General features: G+C 58.2%; 1 protein-coding gene across 2 annotated transcripts in view; it reads right to left on the reverse strand.

Annotated features, from left to right (window-relative positions):
- Positions 1–5,723: 5,723 nt before the first annotated feature.
- Positions 5,724–18,263, reverse strand: part of NADSYN1 (NAD synthetase 1) — a 34,219-nt gene continuing 21,679 nt past the window's right edge. For both annotated transcript variants that reach the window (XM_066380982.1, XM_066380895.1), the window contains 11 exons: positions 17,487–17,611; positions 16,299–16,347; positions 15,688–15,790; positions 15,052–15,220; positions 13,908–14,043; positions 12,615–12,721; positions 10,606–10,737; positions 10,135–10,204; positions 8,948–9,076; positions 7,735–7,911; positions 5,724–5,976 (listed from right to left, as the gene is read on the reverse strand). In XM_066380982.1, the coding sequence (XP_066237079.1) occupies positions 5,926–5,976; positions 7,735–7,911; positions 8,948–9,076; positions 10,135–10,204; positions 10,606–10,737; positions 12,615–12,721; positions 13,908–14,043; positions 15,052–15,220; positions 15,688–15,790; positions 16,299–16,347; positions 17,487–17,611 (1,248 nt within the window). In that variant the 3' untranslated portion in view covers positions 5,724–5,925. The remainder of the gene's footprint in view (positions 5,977–7,734; positions 7,912–8,947; positions 9,077–10,134; positions 10,205–10,605; positions 10,738–12,614; positions 12,722–13,907; positions 14,044–15,051; positions 15,221–15,687; positions 15,791–16,298; positions 16,348–17,486; positions 17,612–18,263) is intronic.

An 18,263-nucleotide genomic window follows, 5' to 3' on the forward strand; every position in this document is an offset into this window, starting at 1 on the left:
TGACACCCTGCTTATTATCCAATAGCAACTTTCTATTGTTTATTTCACTAAGAGAATGAAGTTTTCATTTACCTGATCCAAGAAAAAAGTCATTTTTTCTCTCCATGGAGTGTGTGTACATGAGCATATACATGTCTATAAACATGTGTGTATACATGTGTACATACATGCACTTGTTTGCATGTGTATATGCATATATGCATGTGTTTATGTTATCCCCGAAGTCAACATGGGATTCCACGGCCAATCAACCATCAGAGAGAAGCTGTCGGTGTTTGTCTTTCTCTGACTGATGATCTCACTTAGCAGGGGACCCTGTGGGTCCATCCACGTTGTTGCAAATGGTGAGATTTCACTCTGTTTTATGCCGAGTGACACTCCACTGTGTGCACACCCCTCTCCTTCTGTGTCCCATCGTCCATGCAGGGACACCGAGGCTGCTTCTGTATCTCTGCTGTTGTAAATGACACTGCAGTGACCACAGGGCTGCGTATGTCTCTTTGAATTGTGATTTGCATTTCCTCAGTAAAATACCCAGAACTGGGGTTCCTGGATGACAGGATAGTTCTCTCTAGCATTTTGAGGAACCTCAATGCTGGTTTCCACAGTGGAGACCCGTCTGCATTTCAAGAACAGTGAACCAGGGTCCCTTTTCTCCACACCCTCACAGCCCGTTGTCTGCTCATTACTGATGACGGCCACTCTGACAGGTGTGGGTGATATCTCATTGTGGTTTCAATATGCATGTCACTGATGATTAGTGATGTTGAGCCTGTTTTCATATGTGGACTGGTCATCAGCACGTCTTCTTTGGAAAAATGTCTATTCAGGTCCTCTGGTCATTTTAAACTGGATTGCATGTTTTCACTTATACACAGAATCTAAGAAAACAGTAAGTAAATGAATAAACATAACACAGTCAAACTCAGAGATACAGAGAACAAGCTGACGGTGGTCCAGGTGGGAGGGGGTTGGGGAATGGGTACAAAGGGGCGGGACTAAGATGTGCAGATTGACAGTCACAGAAGCAGTACCGGGATGTGAAACACAGCACAGGGGATGTAGTAACAATACTGTAATTACTATGCATGCGCCCGGTGGGTACTGTGTGTATTGTGGGGATCGCTCTGTAATGTCTGCAATTGTTCAATCACTGTGTTGTACTCCTGAAACTAATATAATATTGTATGTCACTGTACTAGAAAATAAGAAAATAAATAAACAATAAAATATTTGAAGAATAATTTCAAAAAGAAAGGAGTAGTTGGACCTGCAGGTGAGTGTCCTTGCTACTGGGTCAGCGTCTGTGTCCCCATTACTGTCCTGAATGCAGGATGAAGCGTGGGCGGGTGACTGAGTGACATGTGGTCTTTGCAAAGGTAAAGGTCTTGATCTTCACTCTGTAGCTCCAGCCGTCTCCCCACACTGTCCCTCAGCGTAAACTGTCACCCCTCTCTTTCTGCTTCTTTATTAGATGTCCCCTCCCTACCTGGCTGTCCTCAGGTCTGAAGTCACAGAACCAAGAAGCTGTCTCTACTCTCCACGGGGCTGTGCTCACCGTGTGCATGTGTTCTGGGTGCAGAAAGGCCCACCCAGCTTACAGCTCTGTCACCCTCTCTCCCTGGTCAAGTGCACGTCCTCAGACGTGTGACTGTCCTGTTTGCCGTCATATCTCCCGAGGGCCTTGCACAGCTCTAGGTCCTCACTACAGGCTTGCTCGATGTCACACATCTTTGCCCTTTGGCCAGGTTTGGTCCCTGGTGGAGTGCTCGCCACCCTAGCCCTTCAGGTCACTCCAGGGTTGTCCCACAAAACTCACCACTCCAGGGTCACAGAGCAGCAGGCAGTGGTGACCTGCCAGCACCTGCCGACATGTCCTGTCTGGCGTCTGCCTCCTGGGACCTCTGAGGACCCAGCAGCTTAACCAGGGGAGTCAATAATGCTGAACCTTCAGCTCACGTGCTGCCTGGCAGGAGAAATGAACCCAGCTGGGTCTGTGTCCTGTGGAACCGGGAGGAAGGAGGCGGTGCAGATGGGGAGGGACAGCATGGGGCGTCTTCGTGGCTGGAAACAGGGCCCATCTGTGGCCTCACGTCCGAATCACGCTCAGGTTGGACCATAGGAACTGCTGATATCTGGCAGTTTTTAAGCACAGAGAAAGCTGTTTCACAGGGTGTGACCTGGAAGCCAGCACAGTGCTGGTCACCTGGCAGCCTCCAGAGTGATGATGGGGCATCCGTCCTCACAATAGATCTTGGCAGAGGCTCTCAGGCCAACTGCCCCATCACTGTCCTCAGCCAGGCCGGGGGCATCACACGTGCTGGCCTTTCCCCTCAGGGAAGAGGAGGCCCTGCTGCTCACAGCTCACACTCAGCACGTCCTCCGAGGCCACAGGGACGACCACCAGGGCCGATGCAGGAAGACGGGAGAACGGGAGGCATGTGGGCACTGGGAGGAGGTGACAGAGCGCTGCCCTGACCCTCAGAGGGAACACGGACAGGGTAAGGGGGTGGCCCCGACGTGCCTTGCAGGGGCTGGTCATTCTGCACGGGGCTGGCCTCCAGTTCTGGGGGACAGGATGAGAGTCAGGGACAGCTGGGTTAGGTCTGTGTCAGACCAGAGCCGACGAGCTGGGGTGTGAGGAGGGGCCTGTAGGGAGCGCGGGGCAGGAAGCAGGATACTCTGCGGTGTGGTGTGTGGTTGTGGCTGCTGTGCTGTCAGCGGGTCTCTGGTTCTTCCCTCGTCTCTGCGATGTTCCCCTCAGCAGCAGATCCTGTGTTGCCGGTATTTTAATCTTCACAGTTTCATACTCAGAAAATGGTCAAACACAAGGAAGCAGGCGGAAGAGGAAGACTGAGAATCAGCCAGCAGGGACGGTGTGGGGTGGGGTGGGTCCCCTGGGAGCCGGCTGCTGAGCTAAGGGTGACAGAGCCAGGCAAGGCTCTGAGCACCTCTGCCCTGTTCTCCTGTGACTTCCCGCTCTGGCCTCTAGGGGCAGTAGACCAACTTCTGACCCAGGAGCAGACACAGCCCAGATGCTGCAGGTGCCCTGAGCTCCCACAGGGAAGGGAGTGAGTGAAGGAGGGTCCGTGGGTTCATGGGCCCCAACCTGGAAGAGGGCGTTTTCTCTCTCCACCTTCCCACGTCTTGGCATCTAGGACACAAGAGCGCGCCCGTTATTTTGAAAACTGTTCTCCTGTGACGTCTAAGATGCCGTCTTGGGGTTCCTGCCACAGAAGGGTCACCACAGATGCGTGTGCCTTCACAATTCACAAACAACACGCTCAGTTCTTCAACCAGTAATAGGGAACCAACATCCATCTAAACCCACGCACACAATATTTCCGGAACACTAGTGTCTGGTGCAAGGAAGGACAGGACAACAGACAGGAAAAGACAAATGGGGAGCAAGCGCTCAGAGGACCTGGCGTGTGGAGAGGCCCAGGAGGCGTTACGTGGGTCTCTGTACTGCGTTAGAGACTCAAATGTGGGCCACGAGATTTATACCGAAGCCACTTAACCCTTCCAATAGAACTATAAGCGCTTTCGTTTTTCAGATGGGGACGCAGAGTTGGAGATGTTCCGTGACCGGACCGGGATGCAGGAGTTCGAGGGATTTGGGGGTGGATCAAAGAGTAAGATGTGCAGCCTGACTTGTGGTGGCACAGTGGATAAAGCGTCGACCTGAAATGCTGAGGTCTCCAGTTCAAAACCCTGGGATTACCTGGTCAAGGCACATATGGGAGTTGATGCTTCCTGCTCCTCCCCTCTTTTCTCTCTCTCTCCTCCTTCTCTCCTCTCTAAAATGAATAAAGTCTTAAAAATATATATTTTAAAGAGTAAGATGTGCCCGTGAGATGGCAGTTCGCAGGCTTCATTAGGGAGGCCTCTGGTTAGCTGTGCATGAGGGGAATATCACTCAGCATGAACCTTCCAGAGGCTACAGCTCCAGGGCCACCCACCAGAGTGATGAGACCGAGGGCCGGCAGGGTGGACAGCACCAGAGAGGGGCTCCCACGTTTGGTGACATCGCTCAGCAGCATGGCGGAGGGCATGGGGGTCACAGCGCCAAAGGCAGCTGCGCCTGAGGTTGTTATATACTTGTCCAGTCTCTGGCCAGAGATGGGGGTGCTGTTTTGGAGTATGAAGAGCAGGCAGGCTCTATATGGTTGAAAATTTGCTCCTTTGGGGCAGTTCCTGGGTAGCTCAGTTGGCTAGAGCTTTGTCCCGATATGCCAAGGCTGTGGGTTCGATACATGGTCTGGGCACCTACAAGAATCCACTAATGTGTGCATAAAAGATGAAAACAATTTGATGTTTCTATCTCTCCCTCAAATCAATCAATAAATTTTTAAAAATCAGCTCTTTTGTGCTCTATTTATAATAACACGTGTACAAAAAAATGACCTGGACCCTGGCAGGTGTTGAGACTACAGGTCCAGACACAGAGGTCACTCGTGACTCATTTGAGCTCCATGCAGCTAGGAGGGGGAGGCTAGGCTGGAGCCCTGTGCTCACAGCCACACGGTACGGCCTCCCCGTCACTGGGGGAGGTGTCGTGTTCTTGATAGGAGGCCACTGCTCCAAACAGAAGGCCACAGACTGACAACAGCTGTCTCCACTGGCTGGACAGAGTAATGGACAGACCTGTGCCCCGTAAGATGTGCCCACAAAGATCCTGGGGGATGTCACTGCAGCTGCCAGGACCTATATCAGGCTGCACATCACTGGTCTCATCTTTCCCATTTTCACGTTTTTATTTTATTTTTTATGTTTTTGTTTTACATGAGAAGCAGGGAGGCAGAGAGACAGACTCCTGCATGTGCCTGACTGGGATCCACCCAGTGAGCCCCTTACCAGGCAATGCTTTGCCCATCTGGGGCTGTTGCTCTGTTGCCCAGCAATTGAGCTATTTTTAGTGCCTGAGGTGGAGGCCATGGTGCCATCCTCAGTGCCTGGGGCCAAATTGCTCCAACCGAGCCATGGCTGCAGGAGGAAAGGACAGAGAGATAGAGAGAGCGAAGCAAGAGGTGGGAGGGGGGAGAAGCAGATGGGCACTTCTCCTGTGTGCCCTGACTGGGAATCGAACCCAGGATGGCCATAACCGGGCTGGCACTCTACCACTGAACCAACCTGCCGGGTTATTTCCACTTTTAGAGGAGACTGTTTTTACAGTTTTTAACACCTATACTTTGCGCATTTAGCAGTTTTCGGTCTTCTGTTTCTGTTTCGTGCCACATAGCATGTCCCGTCCCTGGCATTGGTGCCTGTGTCGGAACTGGCAGAGTGACCATGTGTATTAGTTGATGGCGGGATGTCAGGAGGGCAAGGATGGTTGAAGGCTCCCTGGCCCTGAGCACACCGTGGTGTGAGCCTTCCCTGGTGGCACGGGACAGAAGAAAACCTATGTCCCTGCAGGTTCCAGTCCTCAGATGACATTGATAATAACCAAGAACAAATCAGGGGAAGGACCCAGTGTAGAGACAGGGGACCGTGCAGGGCCACGAGCGAGGGCAGAGGAAGAGAGCAGGAAAGGCCACTTCGCAGAGTGACCAGACTGTGACAGGGTGAAGGAAGGGGAGAGCCGTCCCAGACCCTGGCACGGACCCCCTCCACCCTGTCCTGGAAACGTCTTCTTCTGCTACGCCTGGTCCCCACGGGCTTGGGGACACGCAGGAGCACACAGACAGTGCAGCCAGGAAAGGACACTCCTCACGAGGGAGTTAAAAAGCACATTCTCTTTATTTCAACCCTTTTTTAAAGAAATAGACTTAAAAGATCCCTCCGCCTTGAAACATGAAAGACTTGTTGACGCTCCGCTCGCTGGGGGCAGGGAGAGGAGGAACCCCCACTCAAGGTCAGCAGCGAAGCCGACGTCACACGCGGGACCCTGGCAGGCGAGGCGCCCTCCACGCCGGGCCGACGTCAGTCCACACCATCCAGGTCCTGACGCTCCCTCCTCTCCAGGTGGAGGACCTAGGGGAGCCACGTGGAAACACAGGGTCCCCGCTGATGTTAACAGTCACGCTATTAAAGACATGATTCGGCCTGACCAGGTGGTGGCGCAGTGGATAGCGCATCGGACTGGGATTCAGAGGGCCCAGGTTCGAGGCCCCAAGGTCGCCAGCTTGAGCGCGGGTTCATCTGGTTTGAGCTAAAGCTCACCAGCTTGGACCCAAGGTCGCTGGCTTGAGCAGGGGGTTACTCGGTCTGCTGAGGGCCCACGGTCAAGGCACATATGAGAAAGCTATCGATGAACAATTAAAGTGCCACAACGGCCCTGGCCGGTTGGCTCAGTGGTCGAGCGTCGGCCTGGCGTGCAGAAGTCCTGGGTTCGATTCCCGGCCAGGGCACAGAGGAGAGGCGTCCATCTGCTTCTCCACCCCTCCCCCTCCTTCCTCTCTGTCTCTCTCTTCCCCTCCCGCAGCCGAGGCTCCATTGGAGCAAAGATGGCCCGGGCGCTGGGGATGGCTCCTTGGCCTCTACCCCGGGCGCTGGAGTGCCTCTGGTCGCAACGGAGCGACGCCTAGGAGGGGCAGAGCATCGCCCCCTGGTGGGCAGAGCATCGCTCCCTGGTGGGCGTGCTGGGTGGATCCCGGTCAGGCACATGCGGGAGTCTGTCTGTCTCTCCCCGTTTCTAGCTTCAGAAAAATACAAAAAAAAAAGACGTGATTCACCCAAAGAAGGTGTCAGCCATGGAACTGAAATCTCAGGCCCTCAGACGCTGTCTGCCAGGTACTAAGAGTGGCTGACTGCGGGCATGTGCACAGGAAAGTCTGATCGAGTGGACCTCCGGGTCACGTGGTCACGTGGACGGTAAGCCGGCAGGTGAGGCCCTTTGCCCAGCACGGCCTCTCAGGTTCCCCTCTGTGGTCTGGATGCACTGCTGTACACCCCACTCTTGATCTGGGGGAACCACTGCTGAGCACATCCTGGTGGGGACCAGCCCGTCCCTCATCACCCTTGTTGGGGGAGGGCGTCCTGGGCACTGCAGGACATTCCCAGTGTCCCTGGGCTCAGTCCCCAGAGTACCAGCAGCACACCCTCCCCCTCACCAGGAAGAGATAACCAAACCATCTCCAGACATCACTGATGCCCCCTGGTGGCAACACAGGTCCTGAGAGTCACGGCCACGGAGGGCAGCGTTCCCTGGCTCCACCCTCAGTGACACATGACCCTCAGGGACGCTGTGTGTCACCAGATGTAAGTGGTTCCTGCAGCCCCGTGTTCTCTGCTCAGCGGGGCTCTATCGACCCTGTGTCATGTCACTGCCCTGGGCTCACTGTCAGCCTCCTCCTCCTCCCATTGATTATACAGACCCTGGGGGCGGGGCATCTGACTCCCTGTCTGTTGTGGAAAGGGAAGGAGGGGAGGGCCTATCCCTGCTTTTTAAATGGGCTGATTAGCCCTCCCTTTGTTCTACTATTAATTAACCGCAGAAGGAAGGGCACAGGGTGTTAGAAGCTGTGACACCATCTGCCCACGCCAGTTGTCCAGAAATGACAGTGACGGGCGGCACACTCACTCCGTGAAACACAGCGACCCATTTGGGGGTTCAGAGCACCAGTAAGTACAGCACAGCCTGAAACAGCCCACCCCAGGCTCTGATTATAAACACACCAGTCCCTCTGTAGCAGTAAGGGGGATAATCAAAGCTTCTCCCCTCCCAGTGGCACGGGGCGGACGTTCCCTGACCGCATGGAACACAGAGAAGGGCATGCCTGCCGCGTTCACCTGGTTTTCTATGCACCGGAACTGCCACGGCCAGCCGACCTGGTAGAGGAACGGCCGCAGGTCGAACCTGTTGTCGTCGGGGCTGTAGTTTTCGGCGTGGTACGCGGGCGTGAGTGTGGTCATTTTGTGTCGGTTCATGGAATACTTTGAGAAAAACCATTTCACTTTGTCGGCCACCTGGTGGGGGAGGAACACACAGGGCTGCAGTTTCCGAGGCCAGAGCTCTGACCCCCGTCATGCTGGGCGGCGCTTGCTGATGGTCCCCACTACATGGGGGGGGGTCCCACTACATGGGGGTCTCCCCTACATGGGGGACTCCCCGCCACACAAGATGGGTCCCCGCTGCATGGGGGTCTCCCCGCCACACGAGATGGGTCCCTGCTGCATGGGGGACTCCCTGCCACACAAGATGGGACTCCCCGCCACATGGGATGGGTCCCTGCTCGATGGTGGGGTCCCTGTTACATGAGATATGTCCCCGCTACATGGGGGCATCCCTGCTACATGGGGATGGGTCCCCGCTGCATGGGGGACTCCCCGCCACATGAGATGGGTCCCCGCTGCATGGGGGACTCCCCGCCACACGAGATGGGTCCCCGCTACATGGAGGACTCCCCGCCACATGGGATGGGTCCCTGCTCGATGGTGGGGTCCCTGTTACATGAGATATGTCCCCGCTACATGGGGGCATCCCTGCTACATGGGATGGGTCCCTGCTACATGGGGGTTCCCACAACACAGGGGGTCCCCACTATATGGGGACTTTCCCGAAGGCTGGAGTGGGCTGGGTCAGCTGGCTGGGCTGTAACAGGGTCAGCCCGATGCCAGTGCCCCGGGAGACCGGAGCCAGGTCCCAGGAAGTTCTCTCTCACCAGGGCTTCTGGTGGCTCTACGGGGACCGGCTGTGCAGGCTTCAGCCAGAACAAGCCTGGCAGCTAGCAGAAAAGCAGCAATGATCTGACCTCGATGTTTACAATCTGCCCCGCGTAAGGGACCAGTGAGCCTGCTGAGGAGTGTCCGAGCCCCTCACGTGAACGTGGCCGGGGCCGGCACCAAAGGGAAGGCCCGGCCGAGCTGGTGAACGCTGGGCACTGGGCAGAGGCATCGTGGGCGCCAGCGCATTCACCCGCCACGTGGGTCAAACCCGCCTCTGCCGGGTGGTGGGACCCGCCGACCCCCCCCCCCCGCCGGGGGCAGGCCGGGGGCGGGGTACCTGTCGTGGGGTGCAGATGGCCTTCCACATGTGCAGGAGTTTGCAGAACATGCTGTAAGGCCCGGCCTTGGCCATCTTCCGGAGCCTCCCGTACACCGAGAGCTCTGCGTACGTCATGCCCATGTCTTCCTGCGGAGCGAGGGTGACAGCACGTCAGAGCTAATGCTTCCCGGGGTGACAGGAACCGGGACCCGGAGAAGGGCGTCTTCCTGAGGGGCCGGGAGCGGAGGCCGGGGCTGGCCGATGAGACGGCGGCTTTCGGAAAACGTGCCGGTTTCAAGGACAGGGAAGGGCTGAAGTGTGGCCCCACAAACACCTATGTCCTAAGACCTACAAGCTGTGACTTTATTTGGAAGAAAGGGTCTTCACAGAGGTGATGAAGGATCTCAGGATAAGATGACCCTGGGTTTGAGGGGTCCTTAGTTCAATGACAGGCGTCCTCAGGAGACAGACGAGGGGACGTCAGCGAGGAGGCCGTGTGAAGACAGAGGCAGAGGACAGAGCGATGCGGCCACAAGCCCAGGACGCCTGGAGCTCCTAGGAGCTGCAGGGGGCAGCAAGGACTCGCCCCCAGGACCCTCAGGGGGAGCACGGCCCTGTGACACCCTTATCTCGGACCTCTGCCCCCCAGACTGTGGGAGACTGCTGTTGTGCTGTGTGAGGTGCTGGTCTGTGGTGTTCGTCACAGCAGCCCCAGGGCACCAACACCAGGGCCACTGGCCGGCCCTGTGCCCGGTCCCAGCAGGCCCCCTCTCCTTAAGGACAGAGGGCTCAGCAGAGAGGGAACGGGCTCACGGGAACCCGGGCCACACCAGAGGCCGCGGATGCCCCCAGCCCTACTCAGAACAGTCCGCTTTGCTCTGAGGCAGACACAGGCCAGACCCCTTGTTCCAATTCCCTCTCGGTTCCTGTCTCCCCCCTGAATGTACAGCTAGAGACAGACGGGGACACAGGTGACGGGTGACACTTGCAGGACATCCCTCACCTGTGACCGGGGTCTGTGGGACCCGCTGTGACCAGGCCCTGGTCCTGCCACTGTCACCCACCCCGGCCTTCCCTCAGGCCTGAGCTCCAACATCACCCCCTTGGGAGGCCTGTCCAGAGCCCCGTCTCAGGGGTCCCAGCAGGCACACACCAGGAGCAGGAAGACAGGGAAGAAGCGTGGTGACCAAGGCCATCGCCGTTACCTCGTCAGTCTGGGACACCTGTCCGTCGGCCAAGGGCTCGAGCTCTGCGGTGGCCGGCGCGGCCATGATGCTGCAGACAGGATACACCATCAGTCACGGCAGCGAGGGACCAGGTAACCCAGCAGACGCTGCGGCACCAGGCTCTCTACTCGGCGTGGCTACGGGGAGCTGCATCAGAGCCCCCCGGCCTTACGATGGCGATGGCGAGGGGAAGGGTGACGGGGCGGGGCGCGGGGACCAGCGAGGGCGTGGCTGCCCGATGTGGCCAGAGCCAAGGGGGCTGGGTCGGGCAGCAGGAAGGGAGGAGAGCGTGAACTGGCCGTGGATCCCAAGTGCGGGCAGAGGCGAGACTTCTCTTCAGGAGGCAGGGCGCTGGGGACGGTGGGGGAGCAGGTGCGGTGGCCGGGGCTGGGCTGGGCTGGGCAGAGACCCGGCTGAGGGCCGCAGCCCGGGCTCGCGGGCGGCACTCACCGCTGCAGGGCCGGGAGCTGGAAGCGCTCGATGCAGAACTGGATGAAGGCCCACAGGTCCGTCTTGCTGATCCCGCCGATGGGGTTGATGTCGGCACTGGAGCAGTCGTACTTGGTGAGGTAGCCCAGGAGGCTGCGGGGAGAGGACGAGGGGTCCTGCACGGCCGGCCGGCATGGGCTGCCGACGCCGCCGACCAATGCAGGGGCCTGGCCTCCCAAGACTGGCTTCTCCGGGAGCCCGGCGAGCCAGAGCTTGACCAGTGGGAGGGACACAGAGATGTCTGGGCAGCGGGGACTGACTGCTCACGAGGGGACCATCAGCATCCAGCGGGGGCAGCTGCACTGGGGAGGCGGGGCGGGGCCTCAGCGCACAGGGTGCTGAGCCGGCTGGCGGTCACCTCCTAGCTGTCTCCCATGGTGGGCGAAGAGGGGACCCCAAGGTGCCCACGTCCTCATCCCTGGAACCTGTGGCAGGATGTGACACAGCAAGAGGGACTCTGCAGCTCTGATGACAGCAAGGGCTTCGCAACGAGGCTTTTACCCTGGGTTCCCGGGTGGGTCCCAAGTGCAGCCACAGGGTCCTTACAGGTGGAACAGGGAGGTGGCAGAGTCAGAGTCAGAGGGAGCCGTGAGCACAGAGGAAAGGACCAGGGATGGATGGAGGGGTGGATGGTGGATGGATGGGTCGAAGGATGGATGGATGGATGGATGGACGGATGGATAGGTGGATGGTGGATGGATGGGTGAATGGTGGATGGTGGATGGATGGTGGATGGATGGTGGATGGATGGGTGGATGGGTGGATGGGTGGATGGATGGGTGGATGGATGGATGGATGGATAGGTGGGAAGGTGGATGGTGGATGGATGGGTGGATGGATGGATGGATGGATGGATAGGTGGATGGTGGATGGATGGATGAATGGGTGGATAGGTGGGAAGGTGGATGGTGGATGGATGGGTGAATGGTGGATAGGTGGATGGGTGGGTGAATGGATGAGTGGGTGGATAGATGTGTGGATGGGCAGATGGATGGATGGATGGATGGATGGATGGATGGATGAATAGGTAGACGGGTAAATGATAGATGAACGGATGGATGAATAAATAATTGGGTGAATGGGGGAGTAGTTCAGCAGATGGACATATAAGCAGATGGTGAGAGGGCAGACAGATGGATGCACGCATGGATGGATTATAGGTAGATGGGTGGGTGTTGGTTGAGTAGATAGACTAAAGAACAGATGGGTGGATAGAAGGATGGGTAGACGAATGGATGCACATGGATGTACAGATTAACAGAGGAATAAATGACAGATAAAATTTTTGAGATTCTAACACAATAAATTAATTAAAAAATTTAAAAAAAATTTTTCTTTGAGATTCCTCAGGTAGCAAGGAGCAACCAGGAGCAGCAAAGAGAACAGCGGAGAGGAGCAGGGGCAGGAAGTGGGGAAACTGAGGCCCGGGAAGGAGCTCTCCAGCCTCCACTGCTCAGTTTGAGGACCAGTTGAAATTTATCTCAAAATGAATGGGTGGATGGGTGGATGGAGGGATGAGGTGGTGTTTTCCTTTAACCGGAAAGCAATCCGAGGGAGTATTTCCCGTGTCCATCACACATGACCTCTCCGGTTTGGAGGTGACAACTGGACACAGAGAAGGGACCTGAGAGGCAATGGAACCGCCGTGGAGAAACAGACAAGCCCAACCACGTGAGACGGGGTGCTGGGAAGACGACCCCGGACAGTGTGAAGAAGAACACAGAGCCAGGGGAGCTGGTCAGAGCGGGGGGTGGTGGGGAGGAAGTCGTGGGGGGCGGGGCAGTCTCCACGCTCGAGTCATTGTGACATGCTGGAGCCACATGTGCCCTGGGAGACAAGGGCTGATGTGACACCCCCACCGTGCATCTCCCAGACTCAGAGGGATGCTGTGGAGACACTGCCTCGGGGAACACGCCCCCAGAGATCCGGGGTGCTCAGGACCTCTCAGCGTGCCCGTGGGGGACACGCACCTCTCGTCCACGTTGGTAGATCCCAGCACCAGCAGTCCGCCCCGAGCACCCCGAGACCAGAGGCTCAGCTGAGCAAAGAGATAGGCGATGACCATCCGCAGCCGGGCCTGGACGACAGGAGGGCAGGGGTCGATGGCTGGGTGGATGGATGAATGGGGGGACAGATGTCTGGATGGGGATGCCTGTGCTACTGCCCCAGTCCAGTCACAGCTCTAGAGGAAATGTCCCCAAGCCGCCTCTGGAGAACAGGAGAGCTGGAGGCATCTGGCTTCCTCGTTAGTCAGTCCGGGAGCCCTGGGCATGCCCCTCGGGCGGGCCCCTCTCCTCGGCGGGCGCCTATGCAGGCTCAGCAGCAGCCCGGCTGGAGATGGCAGGACCCCAAGCCGGGGGCCAAGCCCTGGGGAGGCCGGACTGGGCTGCAAAGCTGGCCAGGGGAAACCCTGGCCACGGCGCCGTTCCCCTCACTAGGGGCGTTTCTGGGAGGGGAAGGACGCCCACGGCCAGCAGAGAGGGGACAGAGACCGAGGTCAGCTCCAAGCAGCTGCAGCCCAGGGCCCTCTCGGCTTCCATCAGCCACAGTGTCCAGGCCCCCCTGTGGCAGCCGGGGCGCAGTGGTAGAGCCATCACCGAGGACGCAGAACATGCACACACACGTGCACACTCACCCCAACAACTGCCTTCACACCACAAACACACTCACACACACATATGTGCACATACACTCATGCACACACCCTCAGACGCACACACGTGCACACTCACCCCAACAACTGCCTTCACACCACAAACACACTTACACATGTGCACATACACTCATGCACACACCCACAGACGCACACATGTGCACACTCATACCTCAACTCCCTTCACACCACAAACACACTTACACACATATGTGCACATACACTCATGCACACACCCTCAGACGCACACATGTGCACACTCACACTGACAGCTCCATTTCACTCAAACTTTCAAACTCACGCATACTTTCACACATGCAGTCCCATAAACACCCCACTCTTACACACACTGTGCACCCATACTTGTGTACTCATGCTTCACTCACGCACCCTGTCAGATACCCTTATTCACGCACGCTTACACTCATGTGCATGCTGTCTTGCACGCTCACACACGTACATGCACACACCCAGACCCCGAGCCTTGTCCAGGAGGCTGCAATCGGCTCTCCAACGGAACACACAGGTCGCTGACCCCAGCACGGGCTGTCTCCAGGGTCCCCTGCGCCCCCTCCCCCCACCGTGGTGACCGCGGAACGGGGAGACGCACCTGCACGTTCTGCAGGGCCAGGTTCTCCCTGCTGCTCCCTCCGTGAGCGGCGAACACGGGCCTTTTACCCGTCACCAGGCTGAAGATGCCCATGACGGCCGTCACGGCGGGGTCGATGCCGAGGCTGACGTGGTGGCTGGAAGGAGAGAGGGCAGCAAAGGGGTGAGCGCGGGCGTGCATGCAGGAGAACACACACAACAGAAAGTTCACCTCCGCGGCCGTGACGCGGCGCACGGCTCAGCGGCATGGAGTACACTCACAACATTCTGCCACCGCCATCTCTGTCTAGTTCCGGAACTTTCCATCACCCTGAAAGGGGACCCTGGACCCACTAGCTGTCACCCCCCCCTCTGCCCTCCCCCGGTTCCTGGCAACCACCAATCCACTTCCTGTCCCCATGGATCTGCCGGCCCTGGACGCTTCACAGGAACCGAATCACACCGCGTGTCCTTCCGTGACCTCGGCCCTGCGCCCTCAGGGCTCCCACACCCTGCGGCAGGGGTCAGAACTCCCTTCCCTTTTGTGACGGAAACAACAACTATTCCACTGTGTGCACGGACCACGGTGAGTCCATCATCCACAGCTGGACAGTCGGCCGCGGGCACTAACGCTGCTGTGAGCGTGAGTGCGCCCGTATCTGCTAGAGTCCATTTGGCCCGTCCGGGCACAGACCCAGACGAGGGGCTGCTGGGGGTGGGGGCAGCTTGTAGCTGAGCGCAGCAAACCAGGTGGGCAGCTCCTCGCTTTTCTCTTAGAGGCAGAATGAAGGGAACACTGAAAGAAACTACGTAATTGTCCCCTCTCTCCTCCACCTTCCTCAGGGACGGGGAACCTCTGGGAGGAGAGGGCAGGGGGCGGGGCACACCGCCAGCGCCGCTCCGCTCTGTGCGACCCTGTGCGACCCGACGCACGTTGGCCCCCGGCAGCCCGGGCCCGGGACATAAAGACGGGGCAGCGGCAGCGGAAATCAGACAGCTAGGATTCGGGGTTCAAAGTGACACACAGGTTCCCTAAAACCCCGCTCAAACCAACAGGGAGCACGCACACCTGCTGGACTCCTGGGCGCGCCTTTAACCACCCACGCGTCGCAGGCGGGGCTTCCCGCGGTCACAGCCGCCAGCCAGAGCCGCCACCGGCGACTAACCTTCCGATCTGCTGGGCCAACTCCCGGGCCCTGTCGCTCGTCTCCTGGGAGGAGTTCTCACTGGCCATGTAGCAGGTCGTCAGGATGCGCCCACAGAGCTCTCGGGGGTCCTGGGGCGCGTAGCCAGCCTCGTTCACAACCGTCTGGACGTCGGCCAGCACCTCCTGATCTGTAAACCGCCGTAGAAAAGGGGGACCGCTGCTTGCGGGGTGCCAGGGGCCTGTCCGCCTGGCTGGGTCCTCTCCATCGCTCCAGGACTTTCCTCACTAGGAGCAGGGTCCCCGTTTTCTGGCGGTATCACGAGGGGACCTTCAACGGCCAGGCACGCGGGAGGATTTGAACTTGGGTGTGTCTGACCCCGGAGCCCATGTTCTCTCCAGCGGGCCACACGGGGGGCAGACGGCACCCGCAGACTGTGTGTGACTCCTGTGAACACAGCACCCTGGCCCCAAACCCTTGCAGGGGACTTGAACGGCCCTGCTGTCCTCAGGCTCCAGGACTCGGGCACCGTGTTTACAAGACCTCAGGACGTCCACAAAGCCTCCTCCGCCCATGACCTGGGTTTTCCCTCCGCCCTTCCCCCGGGCGGCCCGAGGGGACCCCCAGTGCTCCCCTCAGCCCCAGAGGGTCACCTACTTCCGTTCTTCACGGCCTCGCAGACCTGGCGGCACATGGAGAAGACCAGGCAGGCGGTGGCCGCGCTGTCCACCCCGCCACTCAGGGGCAGGAAAAACCCCGCCTGGAAAGGGCCCGCCAGACGCAGGCGTGAGCAGAGCCTTGCTGACACGGACTGCCCAAAGCTCAGTCCGCTCCCCCCCCCCCCCCCCGCTGACCCGGATGAGCACCCACAAAAATGCCCGCGGGCATCCGAGCTCTCGCTGGGGGAGGAAGAGGATGCCCCCTACATCCCACTGTGGTTTTCCTGAGGGCAGAGCCCTCTCACTGGGAGAGCAGCCAAGGCGGACTCTCCGGTCATTACAGACGGGCATGGTCCCAAACCTGCAGGACAGGGTGGGTGTCTCGTAACCCTGAGTGTCAGCGGGCAGGAGCCCACCGGACCACACACAGAGCCAGGCCTCATGTGCCCTTTGGCCCCTGGCCAGTGTACACCAGGCTCCGGACTTGGCCAGAGTGAAGCGATGCCCGGGTTGCCCGCATGTAAAAACCCAGTCACTACCCTGCCGCACAATCAACGCGAACCGCTCACAAAAGGAGCAAGTCGGCCGGCGAGACCCCCAAAGTCTTACCTGTTGGCTGCGCCTTAAAAAGTCCCAGAGCCAGCAAGCAGGTCCAAGGCTGGGGGAGGGGGGGGCGTAACGGGGAGCGTTAGGTTTGGGAACTGCTGACCTGGCCCGCAGCTCACCGGGGGGCAGGTGCCTGGGGGACGTGGAGCCGGTGAGACCCGCCAGCAGCGCCGGGCTCTCTGGACACCACTGAACTGACGATGCGGTTTTAACACACTGCTGACCGCTCACGAGTTTCCTCGGGTCTGCCCTGGCGTTAGCTGCTTCAATTTTTGAAACTCGGGGTCATATAGGATTATTGTGTTTGTGAGTCTCCGCCCTGAGGGTCGAAGTTCGAAAAAAGAGCACATCCTTCTGTATTCCCATGCGGACTCCTTTTCCTCCCAGGCCCCCAGGCCCGAGACCCCAACGTTAAAGCTACTGTAAACAAAAGCAATCACAGCGTCCAGACGTCTAAACCTGCACTATCTTTTAACCGCTCGCAGTTTGAACATACGTATCCAAGATATTGTAAAATCTTTCTTCGCCGCGTTCAGTACAACTAGCACGTGTCAAGTGTGTGTTTCAGAAGGAAAGCGCAGCGAAACCAGATCTATTTGCAAAACGTTGCGTACTATTACACGCCGGTGATTGCTACACAGTACACCACAGCAAAAAAAATTACTAAAATCTCTAATAGGTATAAAATATCACAGGTAGCAGATATGTACAAAGTCTCATTTACATTTGTTATGTATAAATAAAGTATGCTGAAGCTCATTTAGATTGTTTCACTGTCATACTCATTACGAAAAAAAAATAGCTGGTGACACGAGATAACTTCTGCATAAAATTGCTGGTCAACACTGTGTTCAGTCTCAACACAGCCCTGGCAGGTGGGTCCTGACATCGGTCCCCTTTTGAAATGGGAAAACCAAGACACAGGACAGAAAGGACAGAGCCTTTGTCCGCAAGGTCTCAGGGCGTGGGAGTGTCAGAGCCGGGGGTGGCACCCAGGTGGGGTGGCTGCAGCGTCCATGCCCTCAGCCCCACGACCCGTGGCCGCCTCCTAACCAAGCGGCTCCCCAGGTGGGTTCTGAAGACCAGCCATCGTGTTTGTTCCGTGTGGGCCCCCAGCACAGAGCAGACCCCTGCAGAGCGGGGCGGAGTGGGTCGTCCACGGGTCCCGCCCATGTGGGGAGGGCCGCCCACCTGATCTCCTCGCCAGCGCTGTGGTACTTCCACTCCACGGGCTCGGACAGCGGCTCCAGCATGTCCTCGTGGCACGAGAGGGCAAAGTCCACCTTCACGCGAGGGTAGGGGCTCACCCTGCTGGCCTGCCAAGGGAGAGTCACGACCGGTGACGTCCCCTCCGTACCAAACCCCCCACAGGGTCCCGACACGGACTCGGAGCAGGACTCGGTCAGCCAGTGGGACGTGAACGTCAGAACCGCACCAGGAGACCCTTCCCGCCCACCGGGATGGCGACCATCAGAAAGACAGACGGCCGCAGCGTTGGCGGGGAGGTGGAGGAATCGGAGCCCTCACGGACTTCACCGGTGGGGATGCAAGAGGGGGCAGAAGGTTGGGCAGCTCCTCCAAAGATGAAAACAGAATGACCTCGCTGCCCAGCAACTCCCAGGCGTGTGCTTGAGAGAAACGGGACCCGTGTCCATACCAAGACCCAGGCGTGTGTTCACAGGAGCACAGCCATCCTGGGCACAAACTGGAGCAGCCCAGGCGTCCATCAGAGGGTGAGTGGACAAACACAACGGCGTCCATCCATGTGATGGAACATCACTCAGCCGTCCAAAGGAACAAAGCCCAGCCTGACCTGGGGTGGCGCAGTGGACTGAGCGTCGACCAGGAACACTGAGGTGGCTGGTCCAAAACCCCGGGCTTGCCCGGTCAGGGTACATGCAGGAAACAACTATAAGTTGATACTTCCTGCTCCTCTCTGCACACCCACCTTCCGCCTGTCTCTCTCTC

Source organism: Saccopteryx leptura, chromosome 1 (genome assembly GCF_036850995.1).
Source record: "Saccopteryx leptura isolate mSacLep1 chromosome 1, mSacLep1_pri_phased_curated, whole genome shotgun sequence".
Taxonomy (NCBI): domain Eukaryota; kingdom Metazoa; phylum Chordata; class Mammalia; order Chiroptera; family Emballonuridae; genus Saccopteryx; species Saccopteryx leptura.